This window comes from Gracilinanus agilis, chromosome 1 (genome assembly GCF_016433145.1).
Source record: "Gracilinanus agilis isolate LMUSP501 chromosome 1, AgileGrace, whole genome shotgun sequence".
NCBI classification, from domain to species: Eukaryota; Metazoa; Chordata; class Mammalia; order Didelphimorphia; family Didelphidae; genus Gracilinanus; species Gracilinanus agilis.
Window position 1 is genome coordinate 131,645,131 of NC_058130.1, and position 20,290 is coordinate 131,665,420.

The 20,290-nt window shown below is 36.2% G+C and overlaps 1 protein-coding gene across 1 annotated transcript in view; it reads left to right on the forward strand.

Annotated features, from left to right (window-relative positions):
• The window catches only part of LOC123248525 (katanin interacting protein), a 148,325-nt gene that overhangs the window by 43,845 nt on the left and 84,190 nt on the right, over nt 1-20,290 (forward strand). The window contains exons 6-7 of the mRNA XM_044677331.1: nt 13,802-13,878; nt 18,377-18,546. Of these exons, the coding sequence (XP_044533266.1) occupies nt 13,802-13,878; nt 18,377-18,546 (247 nt within the window). The remainder of the gene's footprint in view (nt 1-13,801; nt 13,879-18,376; nt 18,547-20,290) is intronic.

Below are 20,290 nucleotides of genomic sequence, written 5' to 3' on the forward strand. Positions count from 1 at the left end.
AGATTGGTAAGGGTGGGCAATGGGGGTCAAGTGAATTGCCCAGGGTCACACAGCTGGGAAGTGGCTGAGGCCGGGTTTGAACCTAGGACCTCCTGTCTCTAGGCCTGACTCTCACTCCACTGAGCTACCCAGCTGCCCCCGCTAATATTCTATTTAAAAATTTTGCATCTATGTTCATTAGGGAGATTGGTCTGTAGTTTTCTTTCTCTGTTTTTGATCTACCTGGCTTTGGAATCAGTACCATATTTGTGTCAGAAAAGGAGTTTGGTAGGACTCCTTCTTTGCTTATTATATCAAATAATTTGTATATTATTGGTATTAGTTGCTCTTTGAATGTCTGATAGAATTCACTTGTGAATCCATCAGGCCCTGGCAATTTTTTCTTAGGGAGTTCTTTGATGGCTTGTTCAATTTCTTTTTCTGATATGGGATTAGGTATTCTATTTCTTCAGCTGTTAATCTAGGCAATTTATATTTTTGTAAATATTCATCCATATCTCCTAATTGTTATATTTATTGCCATATAATTGAGCAAGATAGTTTTTAATGATTGCCTTAATTTCCCCTTCATTAGAGGTGAAGTCTCCCTTTTCATCTTTGATACTGTCAATTTGGTTTTCTTCTTTCCTTTTTTTAATTAGATTGACCAGTACTTTGTCTATTTTATCTGTTTTTTTCAAAGTACCAGCTTCTAGTTTTATTTATTAATTCAATAGTTCTTTTACTTTCGATTTTATTAATTTCTCCCTTGATTTTTAGTATTTCTAATTTAGTTTTCATCTGTGGATTTTTCATTTGCTCGCTTTCTAGTTTTTTAAGTTGCATGCCCAATTCATTAATCTCTGCCCTCCCTAAATTGTTAATATATGCACTCAAGGATATAAGTTTCCCCCTGAGTACTGCCTTGGCTGCATCCCACAGAATTTGGTAGGATGTCTCATCATTGTCATTCTCTTCAATGAAATTGTTGATTGTTTCTATGATTTCTTCTTTGACTAGCTGGTTTTGGAGAATCATATTATTTAATTTCCAATTAGTTTTTGATTTGCCTGTCCAGGTGCCCTTGCTAATTATTATTTTTATTGCATTATGATCTGAGAAGGTTACATTCATTATTTCTACTCTTTTGCATTTGTTTGCAATGTTTCTATTCCCTATTACATGGTCAATCTTTGTCAATGTACCATGTGCAGCTGAAAAGAAGGTATATTCCTTTTTGTCCCTATTTATTATTCTCCACATATCAATTAAATCTAATTTTTCTAGGACTTCATTCACCTCTCTTACCTCTTTCTTATTTATTTTTTTGGTTTGATTTATCTAGATCTGAAAGAGGTATATTTAGATCTCCCACTATTATGGTTTTACTATCTACTTCCTTCTTGAGCTCTGCCAGTTTCTCCTTTATGAATTTGGATGCTATGCCACTTGGTGCATACATATTGAGCACTGTTATTTCCTCATTGTCTATACTGCCTTTAATCAGGATGTAATGACCTTCCCTGTCTTTTTATATCATATCTATTTTTACTTTGGCTTTGTCAGAAATCATAATAGCCACTCCTGCCTTCTTTTTCTCATTTGATGCCCAAAAGATTTTGCTCAAGCCCTTTAACTTAAACTTGTGTATGTCCACCCGCCTCATATGTGTTTCTTGTAGACAACATATGGTAGGATTTTGGTTTCTAATCCACTCTGCTATTTGCTTCCGTTTTATGAGTGAGTTCATCCCATTCACATTCAGAGTTATAATTATCAGTTGTGTATTCGCTGACATTTTGGTATCCTCTCCTATTTCCACCCCTTCTTCTTACACTCTTTCCTTTTAAACCAGTGGTTTGCTTTAAGCCAGTAACCCTTATCCCCTCCCTTGATTAACTTCCCTTTCTACCCCCTCCCTTATTATTCCCCTCTTTTTATTTTTAAGGCCTAATGAATTCCCTCCCCCTTCTTCTCCTTTCCCTTTTTTTGACCTCCCCACTCCCTTGTTCCACTTGGTTTATCCCTTCTGACTTTCTCAGTAGAGTTATATAGAGTTTTTTATCCCAATGGATATAGCTACTCTTCCCTCTCAGGGTTAATTACACTGAGTGTAAGGTTTAAATATTACCTCTTAATGCTCTCTTCCTCTCCTTCTTATAATAGTATTCATCCCCTCCCCTTCCCATGTCCTGTTTGTAGGTAGTAGAATATCCTATTTTTCTTATTCATTCAGGTTTCTCTTCGTGTTCTCTACTGTTCACCCCCCTCTTTCCAACCCTCCATATCATCTTAGACCATTTAGTATTCCAACCTCTCCTTTTGAATTATTCTTCTGATTACTATAATAGTGAATAGAGTTCATTACAGAGAATTATACATAGCATTTCTCCACATAGGAATACAGATAATTAGATCTTATTGGAGCCCTTAAAGAGGTAAATTTAAAAAATATGAGTTTTCTCTCTTTCCCCTCTGTTTCTTATTTACCTTTTCATGTTTCTCTTGATTTTTGAGGTTGGATATCGAACTTTCCATTTAGTCCTGGTCTTTTCTGTGCAAATACCTGGAAATCTTCTATCTTATTGAATGCCCAAACTTTCCCCTGGAAGTATATAGTTAGTTTGGATGGGTGGGTGATCCGTGGTTGAAGACCCAGTTCTCTTGCCTTTCTAAATATCATATTCCAAGCCTTGAGATCTTTTAGTGTGGATGCTGCCAGATCCTTTATGATCCTGATTGGTGCTCCTTGATATTTGAATTGTCTCTTTCTGACTTCTTGTAAGATTTTTTTCTTTTACTTCGAAGCTCTTGAATTTGGCTATTATATTCCTGGGGGTTGTCTTTTCAGTGTCTGGTGTAGAGGGTGATCTATGGATCCTTTCAATGTCTAAATTGCCCTCTTGTAGAACTTCAGGGCAATTTTGCTGAATAATTTCTTTTAGTATGGAGTCCAAATTTCTATTAATTTCTGCTTTTTCAGGAAGACCAATGATTCTCAGATTGTCTGTTCTAGACCGGTTTTTTTGGTCTGTCACTTTCTCATTGAGATATTTCATGTTTCCTTCTATTTTATCAGTCTTTTGACTTATTTGTTCTTGCTGTCTTGAGAGATCATTAGCTTTTGCTCAATTCTAGCCTTGAGGGACTGGTTTTTGGCTATAATCTTTTGGTTTTCCTTTTCAATCTGGTCTGTTTGGTTCTTCAAGGCTTCCAGCTGGTCATTTCTGGTGTTCAATTTGCTTATCAGTTCATTTGATTTCTGAGCTTCACTTTCCAATTGCAAAATTCTGCTTTTTAAACTGTTATTTTCTTGCCAGATCTCTTCTATCTTTCTCATCATTTCAGATTTGAACTCTTCAGTAGCTTGTGGCCAGTTTTCATTATTTTGGGAAGGTTTGGATATGATTACTTGTTTGTTCTCCTCTGCTGTTTGCTCTGTTGTCTGGATTTTCTCAGTGTAATAGTTGTTGAGTGTTACAGATTTCTTCTTGATGATCTTTCTCTTCTGGGGATCCCGATTTTGGCTTGCCATTGTTGCTAGCCCTGTGTCTTCTCTGCTTTATCCTCACACTCAGGGTCTGTCTGCGCTCTCTAGGCTCCCGAGGTCTCAGGTCTCATTGTTCTCAGGGTCGAGCCTCCTGGTTGTCCCCGGTCTGCCCCTCTGCTTGAGGCTTCTTCAATAGTCTCAGGGCACTGCTTCCACAGCTGTGCTCCCATCTGCACAGGTTCCGCACTAGAGGTCTAAGCCTGAGCTCAAGATCCTTGTCCACGCCTATGGCAATGCCTTTACCCGAGCCTTTGCTCAAGGTCTGTGTTCAAAGTCCACGCATGTTCTTTAGCCTCTTGTGGTCCTAAGTCTTGCTGCTCTCAGGAACAGGCCCTGGAGCTGTCAATGACTTAATGGGTGCCCCAAACCTGATTTAACTCTTGTGCGCTGGCCTTGGCGTTGTACGTGGTGTGGGGGTGTATGCGGGAGGGTCTTCCTCAGCCTGCACTCTAGTGAGAGCTGTTTCACCCCTTTATAGAGCGGAAATGCCCCGATTCCACCTACCTTCAATGCTGAGCCCTGTTGTGGGGTCCCTCCGTTCATCTGGATTTGTTTTTATGTCCCATTGAGAAGTCCTTTATGCCTAGGTTAGGAGAGATTGAGCAACTGTTTTTTACTCTGCTGCCATCTTAACCCGGAACCCCCTTTTCTTCTTACCAAGGTCAATTCCCTTCCTTTTGCCCTGAGTCCCATCTCCTCCTAGAGATTTTTCCTTCAATCACACCTTTTCCCCCCACAGCCTTTCTTTATATATTGGTTCTGTCCCTTTTGCCTACAAATATGTTTAGCTCTTCCTCATCATTAAAAAAACCTCTTCTCAAGTGTCTCAGATTCATCTCAAGTGTCATCTTCTACATGAACCCTTTTCTGAACTCACCAAAATGCCAGTGCATACTCATCAAAAATATTACCTTGTATGTCCAATACTTGTCTCTAGACAGAAGAGTTAATTACTTGAGCTCAGTCTGTTTCATTTTGTCTTTGTATCTGCAGTACCTACCACACTACCTGACAATGGTAGGTACTTAATAAATGTTTCTTTATTAATTGGTCTTCTCAAGCTATCATTTTTATATTTTTTCCTCCTTTTCATGACTGACTCCCAGAAAAAGTTGTCAGTGCTTTATGCCTCCACTGTCACACTTCTCATTTAATTCTCATTCCCTTGTGTTTAGGATTCTGACCCCACTACTCAATTGAAACTGTTTTCCAAGATGAACAATAATTTCCTAATTGCTAAATCTGATGGTCTTTTCTCAGGTCTTATCCTGCTTGACCTTCTAAAACCTTCTCTTTGGTTTTAGACACTAATGGCCACTCATCTCTCCTGGACATTCTCACCTCCCTTTTTGTGACACCATACTTCTTTCTTGGTTGTCTTACTTGTCTAACCATTCCTTCTAAGTTTCCTTCACTGGATAGGTATATTGCAGATCTCTGTCCTTGGTCCACTTCTCTGTTTCTATGTTCTATATTCTTTATATTCCATACTGTGCATCATATCATCTCTTCCTTGGAGAATGTCTCCTCACCTTTCTATTGAGAAAACTCTATCAAAGCTGTAATTTGGCATATTGATTCTCAGCCCATATATAATATGCTCATTTTCCTCCCTAGGAGTCCTTTCTACAATATATACATATATATACATATATATATATTATAGAGAAGAATATATGATTGATATATATATATATATATATCAGAAATCAAACCAATTCAAAGCACTCTCTTGCTTCTTCATAAGCAATATTTGTTAGGCCTTTGTTGCTTGTGTTTCTTACCCACTGGGCCACTGGGTCATTAAGGATAGAAGGACTTTAGTGCCAACAATAAAAGAAGCTAATAAATAACTTTCATTCAACAGTTACTTAAAGCTATACTTCAAGAATCTTAGCATTATACTTGCAAACAAACTCCAGTTCATTAGTTGTTGACTACTCTATACTTGGTGAGCAGGAACTGAATTGGCCATGGTAAAGTAACTCAGGTCCTCAGAATGTCTTTGTCAAAAGCAATGGTTCTCCCCTAGTTCCTTATTTGTCAGGTATTTGCATAAAATTCTTCCCTACCAGCCCATCAAGTAACTGAACCTATATAGATAAATGACCCAAGTTCCATTTTGCCCCTTCCAGAAATGCTATCTGATTGGACTAGCCCATCTTGTTGAACAGCCTTAGCCTGAACAATCCCACAGGCTACCTTTAATATAGTTGTCTCTGCTCAAAACAGATTATGCTCACAGATTCTGAATTCTGACAGTTCTATATACCACATTTTGTGAAGGACATTGGTAAACTAGAAAATATCCAGATGAGGATGATGATCAGGATCATGAAATAACTTTGCACATTCCATGTGAAAAATGAGAAAGGAACTGGAAATGTTTATCCTGGAGGAAAGAAGAATGGTAGGAAGAAGAGAATAAGAGAAGGAAGAAAGAGAAGACTATGATAGCAATCTTAAAGTTAAATAAATGAAAGACCATAATAAAGGAAGAGGAGGGATTAGACTTATTTAGCTTGGACCTGGTGAAAATAGAAGAAATTGAGATGCATATTTCAGTTTACCCTGAGTTAGAGTATCTTAATACAACTGCTTGAAAGTGGAATTGGCTATATTATGAATTAGTAAGTTCTCTATCACTGTGAGTCTAAAAATAGACATTTATTAATTGCCTATTATGTGCCAGGCAATCTGCTAGGCACTGTAGATATAAAGACAAAAATGAAACAGACCCTGCTTTCAACACGTACAAACCCTGTCTCCCCAGATAGAATATAAGGTCCTTGAGAGTAGGGTATATGTATGTGTGTACACAGACACACTCACAATAAAAGATAAAAACAAAGAAAATACAAAATAGTTCAATTACAAGGTAATTGGGATCAGGAAAGATATTTTGTAGAAGGCCAGTAGGAAGATTATAAAGTGGATTCTTATTCAGGTATAAGTTGAACTAGCTGACCTCTGAAGGGGTTTCCAACAATGAGATCCTCTAAACTTTTATGAGATCCCCAAAAGGCTGATCAATCAAATTTAATCCTTTTATTGACACAAAAGAAGAGAAGATATTTTTCTGCACTGGTGTATTTGCTAATGGAGATGCACACCCTAAGGTTTTATACTCTTAAGAAATTTTTTTATCATTAATCATACTTATCAAAGTATAATATAAGGTCAGGGTATTTATTATGTAGTCTTGTTATTAAAGAAGGAGTTCTGTTAGCTGAAAACATGTCATACTCAATTTCATTAACTTCCTCATCACTTGGAAATAGTGTGTCCCATCTCTTTGGGAGACAAAGGTTCCACTAGATCAGTGCATCAAGACCATCCATCTCTAGCTCTTGCTGAAATCTTTCATTACCATCTGTAGGGTGGGTGGCAATCACCAAATTCTGTTCACTCTTTTTCATAGGATAAGAATCTTTCTGCCTTATTGATTGGGACGGTGACAGATACAACTGCAAGTTTTAACAGTCTTTCAAAATTTCAAAAAATAGAAGTCATTTAACCTAACTCATACCTCAAAAAGAATTTTGCCACAACAGCTCCAACAAGTGGTTATCAAGCCTTTTCCTTGAAAACCCTAAATGAAGGGGAATTCACCATCTCCCTTCTGGACACAGCATCAATTATAAAGACTCAAATTTGCCCCTTTTTTACTTCTCACTGCTCTTGATTCTGCCCATTAGGACCAAACAGAGCAATTCTATTATCTCCTTCCTTAAAGATAGCTCTCATAGCCCCACTTAGTTTTCTCTTCTGTAAGCTCATTGTCCCCAATTTCTTCAACTGGCCAGAGATTTTTATGAACTTTCACTATTATAGTAATCCTCCTATGACCACTGTTCATCTTATCAATGTCATTCCTGAAATGTGGTGCTAAGAACTGAACATAGTTCTCTGGTTATGGTCTGATCAAGGCAAAGCTTAGAGAGACTAGGGTTTTCCTTGTCCTGGGCACAAAATGTTTCTTCTTGTGTAACATAAGAACATATGGCTGCTGTATTACACTATTGACTCTGATTGAGCAGACCGTCCACTAAAACCCTCAATCTTTAAAATATTTAACCATGCCTCCCACAACTTTTTTTTTTCTTGGAAGCTGATTTTTTTCTATGCAGTTGTAAATCTTTATTTACAGTTAGGCTGCTAAATTTCATCTTAGCTCAGGTTTAGTGTACTGTTATGCCAAGATTTTTAGTTAGTTAAACCTCCCAGCTTGGTCGTTTGCAAATTTGATAAAGGTATCATTGGATCATAGAGTCAGGACCCTTTGACCCTGCACTAGAGACCTCCTGCTCAAAGGTGACATTCAACAATGAACTGAACTCTTTGAGTCAGGTCTTTCAATCAGTTCTATCTCCACTCCGTTGCACTGTCACCTTGCCTAGTGGTGTGAAACTCAAATAGAAATGGGGCCACAAAACTGTACATAAGAAGACCTGTGGCTGCATATTGGCTTAGAAAACCACATATTAACATCATCTATTTTCTACTGCATTTTTATTTCATTTGTTAAGTATTTCCCAATTACATTAAAATGTTTTTAACTGTATCTTCTTAGAATTGATATTAAGTATTTATTCTAAGACAGGAGAATAGTAAAAGCTAGGAAGTTAGGGTTAAGTGACTTGCCTTGTAGCTAGTAAGTGTCTTGGGTCACATTTGAATTTAGGTCCTCTGAACTCTGGGCTTGGTGCGCTATCCACTGCAACCCAGCTGCCCTGCCTCCCCATTTCATTTTAACCTGATTTAAACAACATATATTATGCCTCTTACCTACCCCATATTCCTCTAACTTTTCCAAAAGAATAACATGAAAGACATTGTCAAATGTTGTACTAAAATCTAGGTTAATTATGTCTACAACCTTCCCTTGATCTATCAGTCTAAGGAAATGAGGTGAGCCCAGTCTGACTGTCTTTTTTTCAGCATTTTTTAAAGAAAAATTATTTTTAATGAAATCTTTGGTTTTTTATCACCTTCATTTTCAAATCCAATGCCCAACACTTTCCCCTATACACAAATAAATCCCAATAAACTTGTAACAAAGATTTAAATTGAAATGAAAAGAGCAGATAATACCTGGAGTATTCTATACTCACAGTCCCGTATAACAATAATATTAACCATAACAATTAATATCTATATAGTTCTTACTATAGGCCAAGCACTGTGCTAAATACTTTGCAGTTATTATCTCATCTGATCCTCTCAACAATCTCGAGAGTTTAGGTGCTATTATCTCCATTTTATAGATGAGGAAACTGAGGCAAACAGTTATTCAACTTAAATCTCTTAAAACTACTAAGTTTCTGAGAACAGATTTGAACTAAGATCTTCCTGATTCCAGGTGCAGTGCTTTATCCACTGCTCCAACTAGCTGTTTCTCTTCAAAGAGAAAAGGGATGTATAGTTTTTCAATTTTTCTACATGGTCAAACCTAGTCATTATAATTTCACAATGATTTCATAGTATTTCAGTGTTTTTGTTCTTCCTATTTACAATGCTGTAGAATCACTTATTCTTATAAGCTATGCTTTAATATTCCTCTCTCAGAGCTCTATAAATCTAACAGACAGAAAAACTGAACTGGACAAATTGTTGGATATATTTGACTGTCCAATGACAATTTCTGAATGGTAATATTTAAATAATATATATCTCATCATCCCATTGTAACTTTATAAAAATTGTCGATGTGCTGAGACACTAAGGAATCATAAATAAATATAAAAAGATAGATATAAATCTATTCATTTTATACCATAAAATATTAAGTAATACTACTAAAAAGGAAATATAGATAGAAAACAGGCCTAAATGGAAGTTAAGCAATGACATCCAGAATAATAATTGAATAAAAGAACAAATCATAGAACTAATAAATAATTATATTAAATATACTAAAGAAGTAAGGAAAGAAGCATTTATTAAATGTTCTAGGAATTATACTAAGAATTTTATAAATATTATATCATTTGAGCCTCAGAACAACACTATGAGGTAGGTATTACTGTTATCCCCACTTTACAGTTTGAAGAAACTGAGGCAGATAGAGGCCAAGTTTCCCAGGGTAAACATTTAGGAAGTGTTTTGAGGCAGAATTTGAGGTCATTCTGACTCCAAATGTAGTACTTTATCAACTTTGTTCAAGCTGCCTCTGACAACAATGAAACATTGTACTAAATCTTAAGGGATACAACTAAAGCAATACTCAGAGATAAAATTGTTTATTGAAAACTTTTTTTTCACAACAGAAAATGATTGCAGCCATGAATTCAGAAAGTAAATTAAAAGAATAGAAAGGGGTGGAAATCTATTTATTGTAGAATGGCTTATATTAGACATCGTGATAATTTCTCATATATTTTGGCTATCTCACTTTTGTCAGTGATATTTGATAGAAATATTTCCCCCCACTCTGCTGGTTTTTCCCTTGATTCTATCTTCATTGGTCTTATTCTTGCAAACACTTTTAAAAATGTTTTGTGATCAACATTGTTATCTTGAGTGATGGGTTTAAATTGATGGTTTTCTCTCCCTCCTTTTACTTTCAATCACCCTTGATTATGTTACATCCCTTGGACTCATTCTCCCAAATCCAGGGTGGTGAATGAAAACTTCTTCCCTCAGATATTTAGCAGGTTTTTCTTTTTTAGCCCTCTTGTTCATGGCTCCCTACCCCATTCTTTTTGTTCCTCATTGATTATCAATGATCTATCCAGGCTTAATAGCATTGACAAAGGGATATTTACTAAGATGATGTAAGAACATTTGGTATAAAATAGACCTTCCAAGAGTCTGGGATACACTTTCTCTCTTACAAATACACACACACACACATAAAAACATATATATATATATATATATATATATATATGTGCATATATATATATATATTTGTAAGAAAGTAAATATACATATGTATGTGTATATATGCATATATTTGTATATATGGAGAAAGGGAGAGAGGGAGAGAGACAGACAGACAGACAGACAGAGAATCTTGTTTTACTGGAATGCTTGATTGGAGCTGGCTGCTAGAAAATACAAAGACCTGGAAATGTGTACAATTCCTTCTTTCAGTCTTAGTACTTGTGGCATCATCCAATGATCAAAATATTTTACTTGACCCAAATGGGGAAAATTGTTATCACTTAGCTTACACTCTTCGTTGATAGATTTGTTTCAATAGAAACTTATAGGACCTGTTCATACATAATTTGGTTCACACCTAATCTTTGATTCAAACAAGAAACCTCATTCTTCTTTATATTAGTTTTACTTGGGGTGAGGGTTGTATGGGTGTATATCGAACATCCTCCCTACAATAAAATTTGCAAGACACCAAGGCAAATAACTTTACTAGCCTGGCCTTGTTAGGAACACAGAAGCCTGTCATTCTGATATTTTAAGTTATGGTCCAGAAATCCATTTCTCATTTCCAGGTATTACCTCTTCGGCCAAGTGTCCCCTTCCCCAATCAGCTTTTCTGTTCTGAATTCCCTGCCTTCTATGTATTGCAATGATGTAAACAACTGAGTTCTATGGCCTCTGATATCTTGACTAAGACTTTGTAATCTCAGGGACCTTTTTGACGTGGTTTTTTCCCTGATATTTTGTTATTGATGTTTATTTCAGGTATACACCAGACCTCTCTGTTACTTTTGTCAACTAGCTGCCTCTGTACTCCTGAACAGTCATCAACCACTTCTACTATGTCTTTTTCCTCTAACCCTTATTGGATGATTTCTCACCTTATATGTTCTTTGACAATATTTCATCATTCCTTGGAGGATAAGCAGTTCTTTCTTCCTCAGAGCATCCAGCATTTTCCTATTTGGAAGAACCTTCCATTTTTTTTAGCTTCATATGTATAGTGTGCTTTATTCTTTTCATCCTTTATGTAACACTTTTCTACTCTCCAACCCTCTGATGAAGACCAAATTTCCTTTCTGCTACTTGAGCTCTGTTTTTTACTATCTCACAATAATGTTCCATAGTATAATAATGAGTATAAATTATCATGATTCAAAGTCATCAAGAAAAGGTCATTCTCTATTTTAAAAGGCAGAGAAGAATGTATTTCAAGAATTCCATTAAAATGGTTTAACAATTTTAATTAAACATTGGTACTTATGGAGGGAAACACTTTAGGAACCTGGAACATTCATTTCTGTGAAACAGCTTATTCCCCTAAGATGCTAGGTAAATGAGGCATTGCTGTACTTGGGAATCAAATTACCTATATTTGGAATAAAAGGACCTTTTAGTTCATTGAATTTTGTCCACTGAGAATTTTTTAGTCAAACATAAGCCATGCTGCCAGCAAAGGTTAGATGGCTGGCAGTTATGTGCTCTAGAGAAATGCAGCTTTCTCTGCTGCTTTTAAGAGTAGATCTTGCCTTGGTACTCACTTAACTCTATTTAGGAGTCATAAAAATTCTGCCTAGAAATGAATATATTGGGGAAAGCTCAGTGGATTGAGAGCCAAGGTTAGAGACAGAGATACTGGGGTCAAATGTGAACTCGAATACCTTCTAACTATGTGACCCTGGGCAAGTCACTTACCCCTATTGCCTAGCCCTTATTGCTCTTCCGCCTTGGAATTTGGAACAAGTATTGATTCTAAGACAGAAGGTAAGGGTTAAAAAAAGAAATGAATGCATGCATTTTCTTAAGTGTTTTTAAATATGTTAACAAAAGTTTCCTCTGAAACAAAGCTCCTCTCTTCTCCCAATAACTCCACCTTTTAAATCTTTTTTTTTTTTTTTAACCCTTGTACTTCGGTGTATTGTCTCATAGGTGGAAGATTGGTAAGGGTGGGCAATGGGGGTCAAGTGACTTGCCCAGGGTCACACAGCTGGGAAGTGGCTGAGGCCAGGTTTGAACCTAGGACCTCCTGTCTCTAGGCCTGACTCTCACTCCACTGAGCTACCCAGCTGCCCCCTAACTCCACCTTTTAAACACTATTCTTCTGGTGTTGTAATGTTACAAATCTTGGAATACTTTAGTCTCTGAAGAACTGAAGTTGATAAACACCCAAATCAAAAGGGAGAGGGACATGGTGGGTATGAATAACCCACAACACATTATAATTGAGAAAATATATAGAAGAGGTGATATAAAAGATGTCATAAAAATGTATGACTTGAATAAAAGATGCTTCTACCATATAGTGAGAAAAAGGGACAGCTAATAGATAAGGCTGCATGTTCAACTGGTATATATACAATATCAAGAAAATTATATACACAATATCAATGAGAAAGTCTCCTAGCACTTGTATTATTCTTTTTTTTTAAGTTATTCACAAAAGAAGTTTTAATATAAGGCTTAAAATAAGCCCATTGTAAGCCTTCTTTTTTTAAAAAAACATTTATTAATATTAAAAAAACATTTATTAATATTTATTTTTTAGAAAAGTTAACATGGTTACATAATTCATGCTCTTACTTTCCCCTTCATTCCCCGAGCTTCCCCCCCCACCCCATGGCTGATGCGTATTTCCACTGGTTTTAACATGTGTCATTGATCAAGACCAGTAGGGATCCCTTTCTTTTTGAGTTTGATATAAGGGCCTAGACCATTGAAAGGTTAAATCACTTCTCCAAGGTTACACAGCCAATGTATATTAGGTATAGGACTTGAATTCAGGTCCTCTTGGCTTCAAGGCTAGCTCTATACATTATGCTACACAGCATCTCTAGTAAGAGAATGATTGATAATATTTTCTTTTTCTTTTCCACTGGCCAGCACTCCTCATAGAAAGCATAATTTTTACATAAATTCTATTTTTTTGTAGAAATTTTGATATTTCCTTTAAAATTGTTTCCCTTAACTCATCATAGATTGTAAAATTAGCAAGCTGTTATAATCACTGTCTGCATTCTATTCTTTGTTAAATTTGCCTCTGATTATGAGTATTTAAATAAGTACATATTTGGTGTTGAGAAAGTAATAGAAAAGGTCTGAATATCTTCAGAATACTTGATTTTAAAGATACTTGGAATTATCAAAAATAAGAGATTAAAGGATATAACCTTTTTTTCAGAGATCATATAAATAAGACAGAGAAAGACCCATTAAGTCACCAGTATTTCTCATGAGATTTGGGTTGATATTGTTTGCTACAGAATGTTTTCCGACAACGTGTTCAGGGAGTTGTTCCTTCGTCAGAGGCACACTTACTGTTTACATCAGATGTATGACCTTTCTGTTAGTATTCTTCTATAACAGCCTTTTCCCCTCCCATTTCAGGGTTACACAAAAGACATGGTGACGGACTTTGATGAGAAACATGATGAGTATTTAATATTGCTTCAGCAGAGAAACCGGTAAGTTAGTCAGTTAACAGCAGGCACAATTTTTTTTTTTTAACAAAAAAATGACACTTCAGAAAAAAAGCATTTACAGATTAAATTTTTTTGCTCATGGTTTTAAAACTCAGTTTGTACTCTTTAGGGCAGTGAGATTGCCCAGTGGATAGAGTGCTAGGCCTGGAATCAGGAAGACTTCTCTTTCTGAGTTCAAATCTGGATTCAGACACTTAGCAGTGTGACCTAGGCAAGTCACTTAATCCTTCTGCCTCCATTTCCTCATCTACAAAAGGAGCTGAAGAAGGAAATGGCAAACTGCTCTAGTATCTTTGCCAAGAAAACCCCAAAAGGGGTCACAAAGAGCCCTGACATATTTGAATTTTAACAAACTGCTTGGCCACCTCTTGCTTTACTGCTGGCTTTTGTGTTCATGAAAAGATGCATTTTGATAGCACATGCATGTGAATCAAATAAATAATATAATTTGTTGGATCATCTTTCTAGATTATATCTATGTAATTATTAAATAAGAAAATTAAGATTCATTGTTATTGTTCAGTCGTGTCCAATCTTTGCGATTGCATTTGGGATTTTCTTGGCAATGATACTAGAGTGGTTTGCCATTTCCTTCTCCAGCTCCTTTTGTAGGTGAGAAAACTTGGGCAAAGAGGGTTAAGTGATTTGCCCAGGGTCACACAGCTAGTAAGTGTGTGAGATCAGATTTGAAATTGGGAAGACACATCTTTCTGATTCTGAGTGAGGTGCTCTATCCACTGAGGTTCCATTACACCCACTACTTAGTTGCCTTGAGCCAGAAATAATTCTTTCATGACCTACTTTCCCTCCCCCACAACAGGACATGACTTCTCCCTCAATTGATGATCTTTGTACTCCTCTTATGCACTCACCATATTTTATTTTGTCATATTAACTTATCTACTTATTTGTAAGCTCTTTGAAGGTTTATCTCTTATTTATGTCTTTTATTCCTTCTCTTGCAACATTTATAATATGTACACTTAGCAGATACTTAACAAAAATTTGTTGAGTAAGTACAGATGTTATTTAGTCCATCATCCCATATCACACTGGGAAAGCATTTTTGAGTAGAAATTATAAACATTCTTTTTATGCAAAAATTAATTTATTTTACATTCATTTTAAAGGAGGTTGAGTTAATTCAAAGTGCCTGGGATGAAATAATAGTAGCTCACAATAGTATAGTACCTTATAGTTACAAATCATTTTATATACTAGCATCTGTATACATTTGAAATTTAGTTATTATAGTGAATGTGATAGAGGTTAGGAAAGTGAGTGGATTGAAAACAGTATTGTCTAATTTTGGAAGAAGTTTTATTTCTAAAGAATTCTTATCAAAATAGGAAAAACTTAAGGTGACCATGTGTGTAAGTCTTATCAAAGTGTTAGAATTTTTTTTTAAATTTCAAAATCACTGATATTGGGAAAGCCCTATTCTTTGGGTTCCTCAAAGCAAGAGGCCATATGACTCTATAAGTGATTTCTAGGCAGGAAAAACTTAAAATAACCTTATATATCATTAGGACATCTTTTGCAGGAGTACAGCTGTTCTCTTAAAAACTGGAATAGGGCCAATTTAGTGTTGACCAAACTAATTTAAAGACTTTGGGAAACCAGGTTCTGGAACAGGATCTTACTAATTAGCTTATGATCCCAGGTAAGTTTCTTAATTTCTCTAGGCTAAAGCACTCTCATCTTAAAAGCAAGGTGGTTGAACAGGATAATTTCTAAGACCCTTCCCAGCACTCTGATCTAGAATATCACTAGGTGATAGAGGTCCACTGCATTAATCTAATAAGACAATTTTTAGAGAATTATACACAGTCTAGGTGACTTAATAATGTCCAGAAGAGAGCCACCATGTTGGTGAGGGAAATCCAAACTGAGGTTCAGAATGACTTTTCCGGGTCCTGAAGTCATTAAATCAGAATTTAAGAGTTAGAAGAGACCTTGGGATATTTAAGGACCTTAAAGGAGTCCCCCTACCATTTTCAACAAGTTGTCACTCATCTTCTGCTTGAAGACTTCATTTGTGGGGGAACCTATGACCTCACAAGAAGCCTGTTCTGCTTTTGGACAGTGCTAATTGTCAGAAAGTTTTTCCTTAAATAAAACTTAGATCTACCTCTTTGAACCTTTCACTCATTTCTCCTGGTACTTCTCTATGGTACCAAACAAAACAAGTGTAATTCTTCTTCTACTTGACACCTAACATGTCTATGCCTCACTTTTCTCATCTGTAAAGTGAAGAAGTTAGACTAAATGACCTCCAAGATCCTTTCCAGTGCTACGTCTAGGAGCCAGATATGGGAAGACACATAAACATGCATGCATGGGGCATTCTTTAGAGTTCTCCCCACCATATCTAATGAGATCATATCTGTAAAGCACTTAGCCCAATGCCTGGCATGAATAAGAACTCAATAACTTCCCCATATCCCTTCCTATAGCCATTCTGCCTAGCCATACGTTACAAGCCACACTTGGTTCCCCACTTTATGTTTGCACAATTTCTTTGTAGACCTACCAATAGTAAATAGCGTTTTCCAAATCAGAGCAGCTGTAGTCACTCTATATGTTCTCCTTATATACCCTGGCTACAACAGTCCCAGATGGAAGTATTGATGTAAGGCTAGCCCTAGCTATGCTAAGTAGCAGAAGTATATTCAAACCTCATGAGGCATTTCCATCTATACCCCTCTTCCATCACTGTGCCTTTTTATACTTCTTTAAAAGCTCAGGTCTCCTATAGGACTTTTCATTTCTCATATAGACTTAAGCTGTGTCTTGTCCTTTTTATCCTGGGTAATAGCAAGTATCTGTACTTTGTTATTCAACCTCACTTAATACATTAATATAGGGCAGCATTGTGGGAGCCTAATATATATGCCATTACCATGGACACTTCATCTCTGGAGAGGCATTGAGGTTTAGTGGAGAGAGTGATAGACTAGGAATAAGCAGGTGCCTGAATTGGCATCCCGCCTTGGATATGATCTGTGTGGCCCTAGATGAGACACTTACTCACGCTGATCTTGTCTCCTCTTCTTTAAAAATGGAGATAATAATATTATTCTATCTATCTCCCTGGATAATTTTGAGCATAAATGATGACATACAGTATTATGTATAAAGCATTTTGGAAACCTTAAGGTATTATTTAAGTCCTTTTTTTATTATTATTGGTATTAATATCATTGTTGTGATTTTTTTCTTGCTAAGTATGATATAAATGTGGCTCAGTTTAATCCAGGCCATTTTTCATCTTGGGCAGCTAGGTGGTATAATGGATAGAACTGCACCAGTCCTGGGATCAGAAAAGCTACTCTTAATGAGGTTAAATCTGGCCTCAGACACTTAACTAGCTATATGACTTGAGTAAGCCACTTACTCCTGTTTGCCTCAGTTTCCTCATTTCTAAAATAAGCCAGAGAGTGAAATGGCAAACTTTTTTAGAATCTTTGCCAAGAAAACCCCAAAATGGAGTCACAAGAGTTGAACACAACTAAAAAACAACTGAACCACCACTGCTGCTGCCATTTTTCACTTCGTGGCCCATTTTCCTCACTTGCTACTAGAAAGTATATTCTAATTCCTTAATAGGATCCAAGCCCTCTATGAGCTCTTTGCCAATATTGGTTGCATAGATTCTCATAGTTTATTAGCTACATTTCATCAAATGGCAATACATAGTCTGGTAATGAAATCAAGGAGTAATTGCCAATCACTGTATCAACCCAGGAACTATACTCCACATTTCGGGTTCTCCACCTCAGTTAAATGGCTGGCAAAATGCATAATTTAGGGATACCTGCAACTGGTCCACTGCAGGAAAGCCATTAGGAAGTGAACAGAGGAATATGTCAGTGCACTCTTCAAAGCAGTGAAGTGGCAAGAATTGGAAAGTGACCATTTCACAGAAACATCAAGAGGTTGAGTGTCCAAATCTTTATTAAAATACTAGATTAGACATAAAGATAAAAATGGGCCTCACAGGCAGCAACTCTAAAACAAATGGGAGACTGTGCATATACACAGTGTGGAAGCAAGTCTTGTCATACATTGATCTTTCTACCACATTAGAATAAAGAATAACTCTACTGGAAATAGCAATTTTTTGTATGAGAGACATTGATATATGTAATAGCCTTCTCTTTCTCTCAGTTACCCTGGGGTGAGAAGTGTGAGAGTTCATTTTTATAATGTGTATTAAAATTAAAATTAGAATGGAAGAAAATGCTATTGAAGTAGTCAGTAATAGTCTCACTCTTGCTGTTACCCTGTGTGGGAAATAGGCCTCTTATAAATATGTTTGCATAAGAACAGCTGGGCCCCACAATTGCATTCACTTAGATAGTTGTTAGCATTCAGCCTATGAACTGGCATCCTTGCTATCACTGGATGCAGTTGTATAGACGTATAAGCCCTACTGTGCAATCTCCATGTCAGCTATTGATGATCATTTCTCTTCCAGGATTTTAAAACATTTGAAAACCAAGGACCCCATGCAACTAAGACTAGAGCACTTAGAACAAGGATTTTCTGTTTATGTCAATGGAGCTAATTCAGAGCTAAAAACCTCTCCACGAAAGGCCATTCTTCCAGATTTCCCCAGAAGTGCTTCACATGCAGAAGGGGCACATGGTAAGTTGGAAGTTTCTTTTCAAGTTAGGAGCCATGTTACCATAACTCATTTTATTGTAGTATTTTAAGGTTTGCAGAACATATTTTCCACAATGATCCTATTAGGTGATAGAAAGGAATGGCTTTTAAAAATTTTTTATTATTTTTATTTTTTAATTTTACTCATGAAAAAACTGAGACTCAGAGAATAAGTGATATCCTACTTCCTTACAGGTCTAGATAAGGTTCCCTGAAATGGTCATTTTAGAACAGGCCCTTTTCCCTAGAGCAGTGGTTCCTAAACTTTTTTGGCCTACCGCCCCCTTTCCAGAAAAAAATCACTTAGCACCCTTGGAAATTAATTTTTAAAAATTTTAATAGTGATTAATAGGAAAGATAAATGCACCCGTGGCTATCACCGTCTTCCTGGATCACTGCAGCACCCACCAGGGGGCGGTGGCGCCCACTTTGGGAATCACTGCCCTAGAGGGAAGAAAGGGCCAATAAAAACATGCCAATGAAACAGCTAGTATGACTGATGAATCCATGAGTTCATACCCTCACATAAAAAGATTCTGCCAGTACACATGTTTATCTTTATGATGGAGTCTATGTGCCATGTGCTATGTGATCATTGTATTCAAAGGTTTCTAGGATCTACTCACCCTAGACTAATTCATTTGTAAGATTTCTAGACTTTTCTTTGACTATCTCTCATAAAACTGTACAACTGCCAAAGTGAATTTTCCCAAAGCATAAATGTATGTAACTCTCTCCCTCAATAAATTTCATGCCTTAGAGATCAAATGCAAATTCTTATGACTAGTATTTAAAGCCATTCTCAATCTGGATCCAACCTGTCTTTCTAGCCCTTCACATGGCCTACTGGTCCAATCGAATCAATCTTGCTATTTTTCAAACATTTCCATCTCTGAGCCTTTGCACTGGCAATGTACAATGTACTATTTTCTCACTTTTGTCTCTTAAACTCCCTAATTTCCTTTAAAACTTAGCTTAAGTTCTACTTTATACAAAAAGTCTCACCTGATCCCTCCAACTTCTAGTAACTTCCTCTAAAAAATTCCCTTTGAATTATTTTACATATATTTTGCATAAACCCTTTAATGTATATTTTGTCTTCCCTGATAGAATATAAACTATTTGAAGTCAGGGATTATTTCATTTTTGTCTTTGTATCTCTAGCACCTAACCTATGTCTGGCATAAAATAGGCACTTAATACATGTTTGTTGATTTATTTGATTAATTGATCAATTGACCCTCCTTTCTTAGTTCATTCCAAATTAATACTTAGCCCTGGACAAAACCCATTTCTTGGGTTGAAATTATAAGGGTGGCTTTATTTCCCAGAACCAAAACAAGATTGGGATCTAAGAATAGCAGGGAAACTACCCAGAAGCTCATATCCCACTATATCTGTTTTGTGAGAGATTCTGCCACCATTAGTTTATATCCTTAGGTTGGGTTAGAAATAGGTATGGTTATATTTTTGTCCTTTTAGATTAAGGACTAGGAAAGCATATTCTTTTAACCAGAGTTCACAGACTCCTAATGGTTTTCCTTCCCCTTAGGATTTTGACAGGTTTAGCCATTCTCTTTCATCTTTCTGAAAGCTCTATCAGATGTACTTTTTTCTGTAAACATTCAATATAGAGAATTTGAATAAAGATTGTGAATAAGTAAAAATAGTAATTAAAAGATCAAGAAATAAAGATAAGTAATGAAATTTTAACTTGTAAATTCCT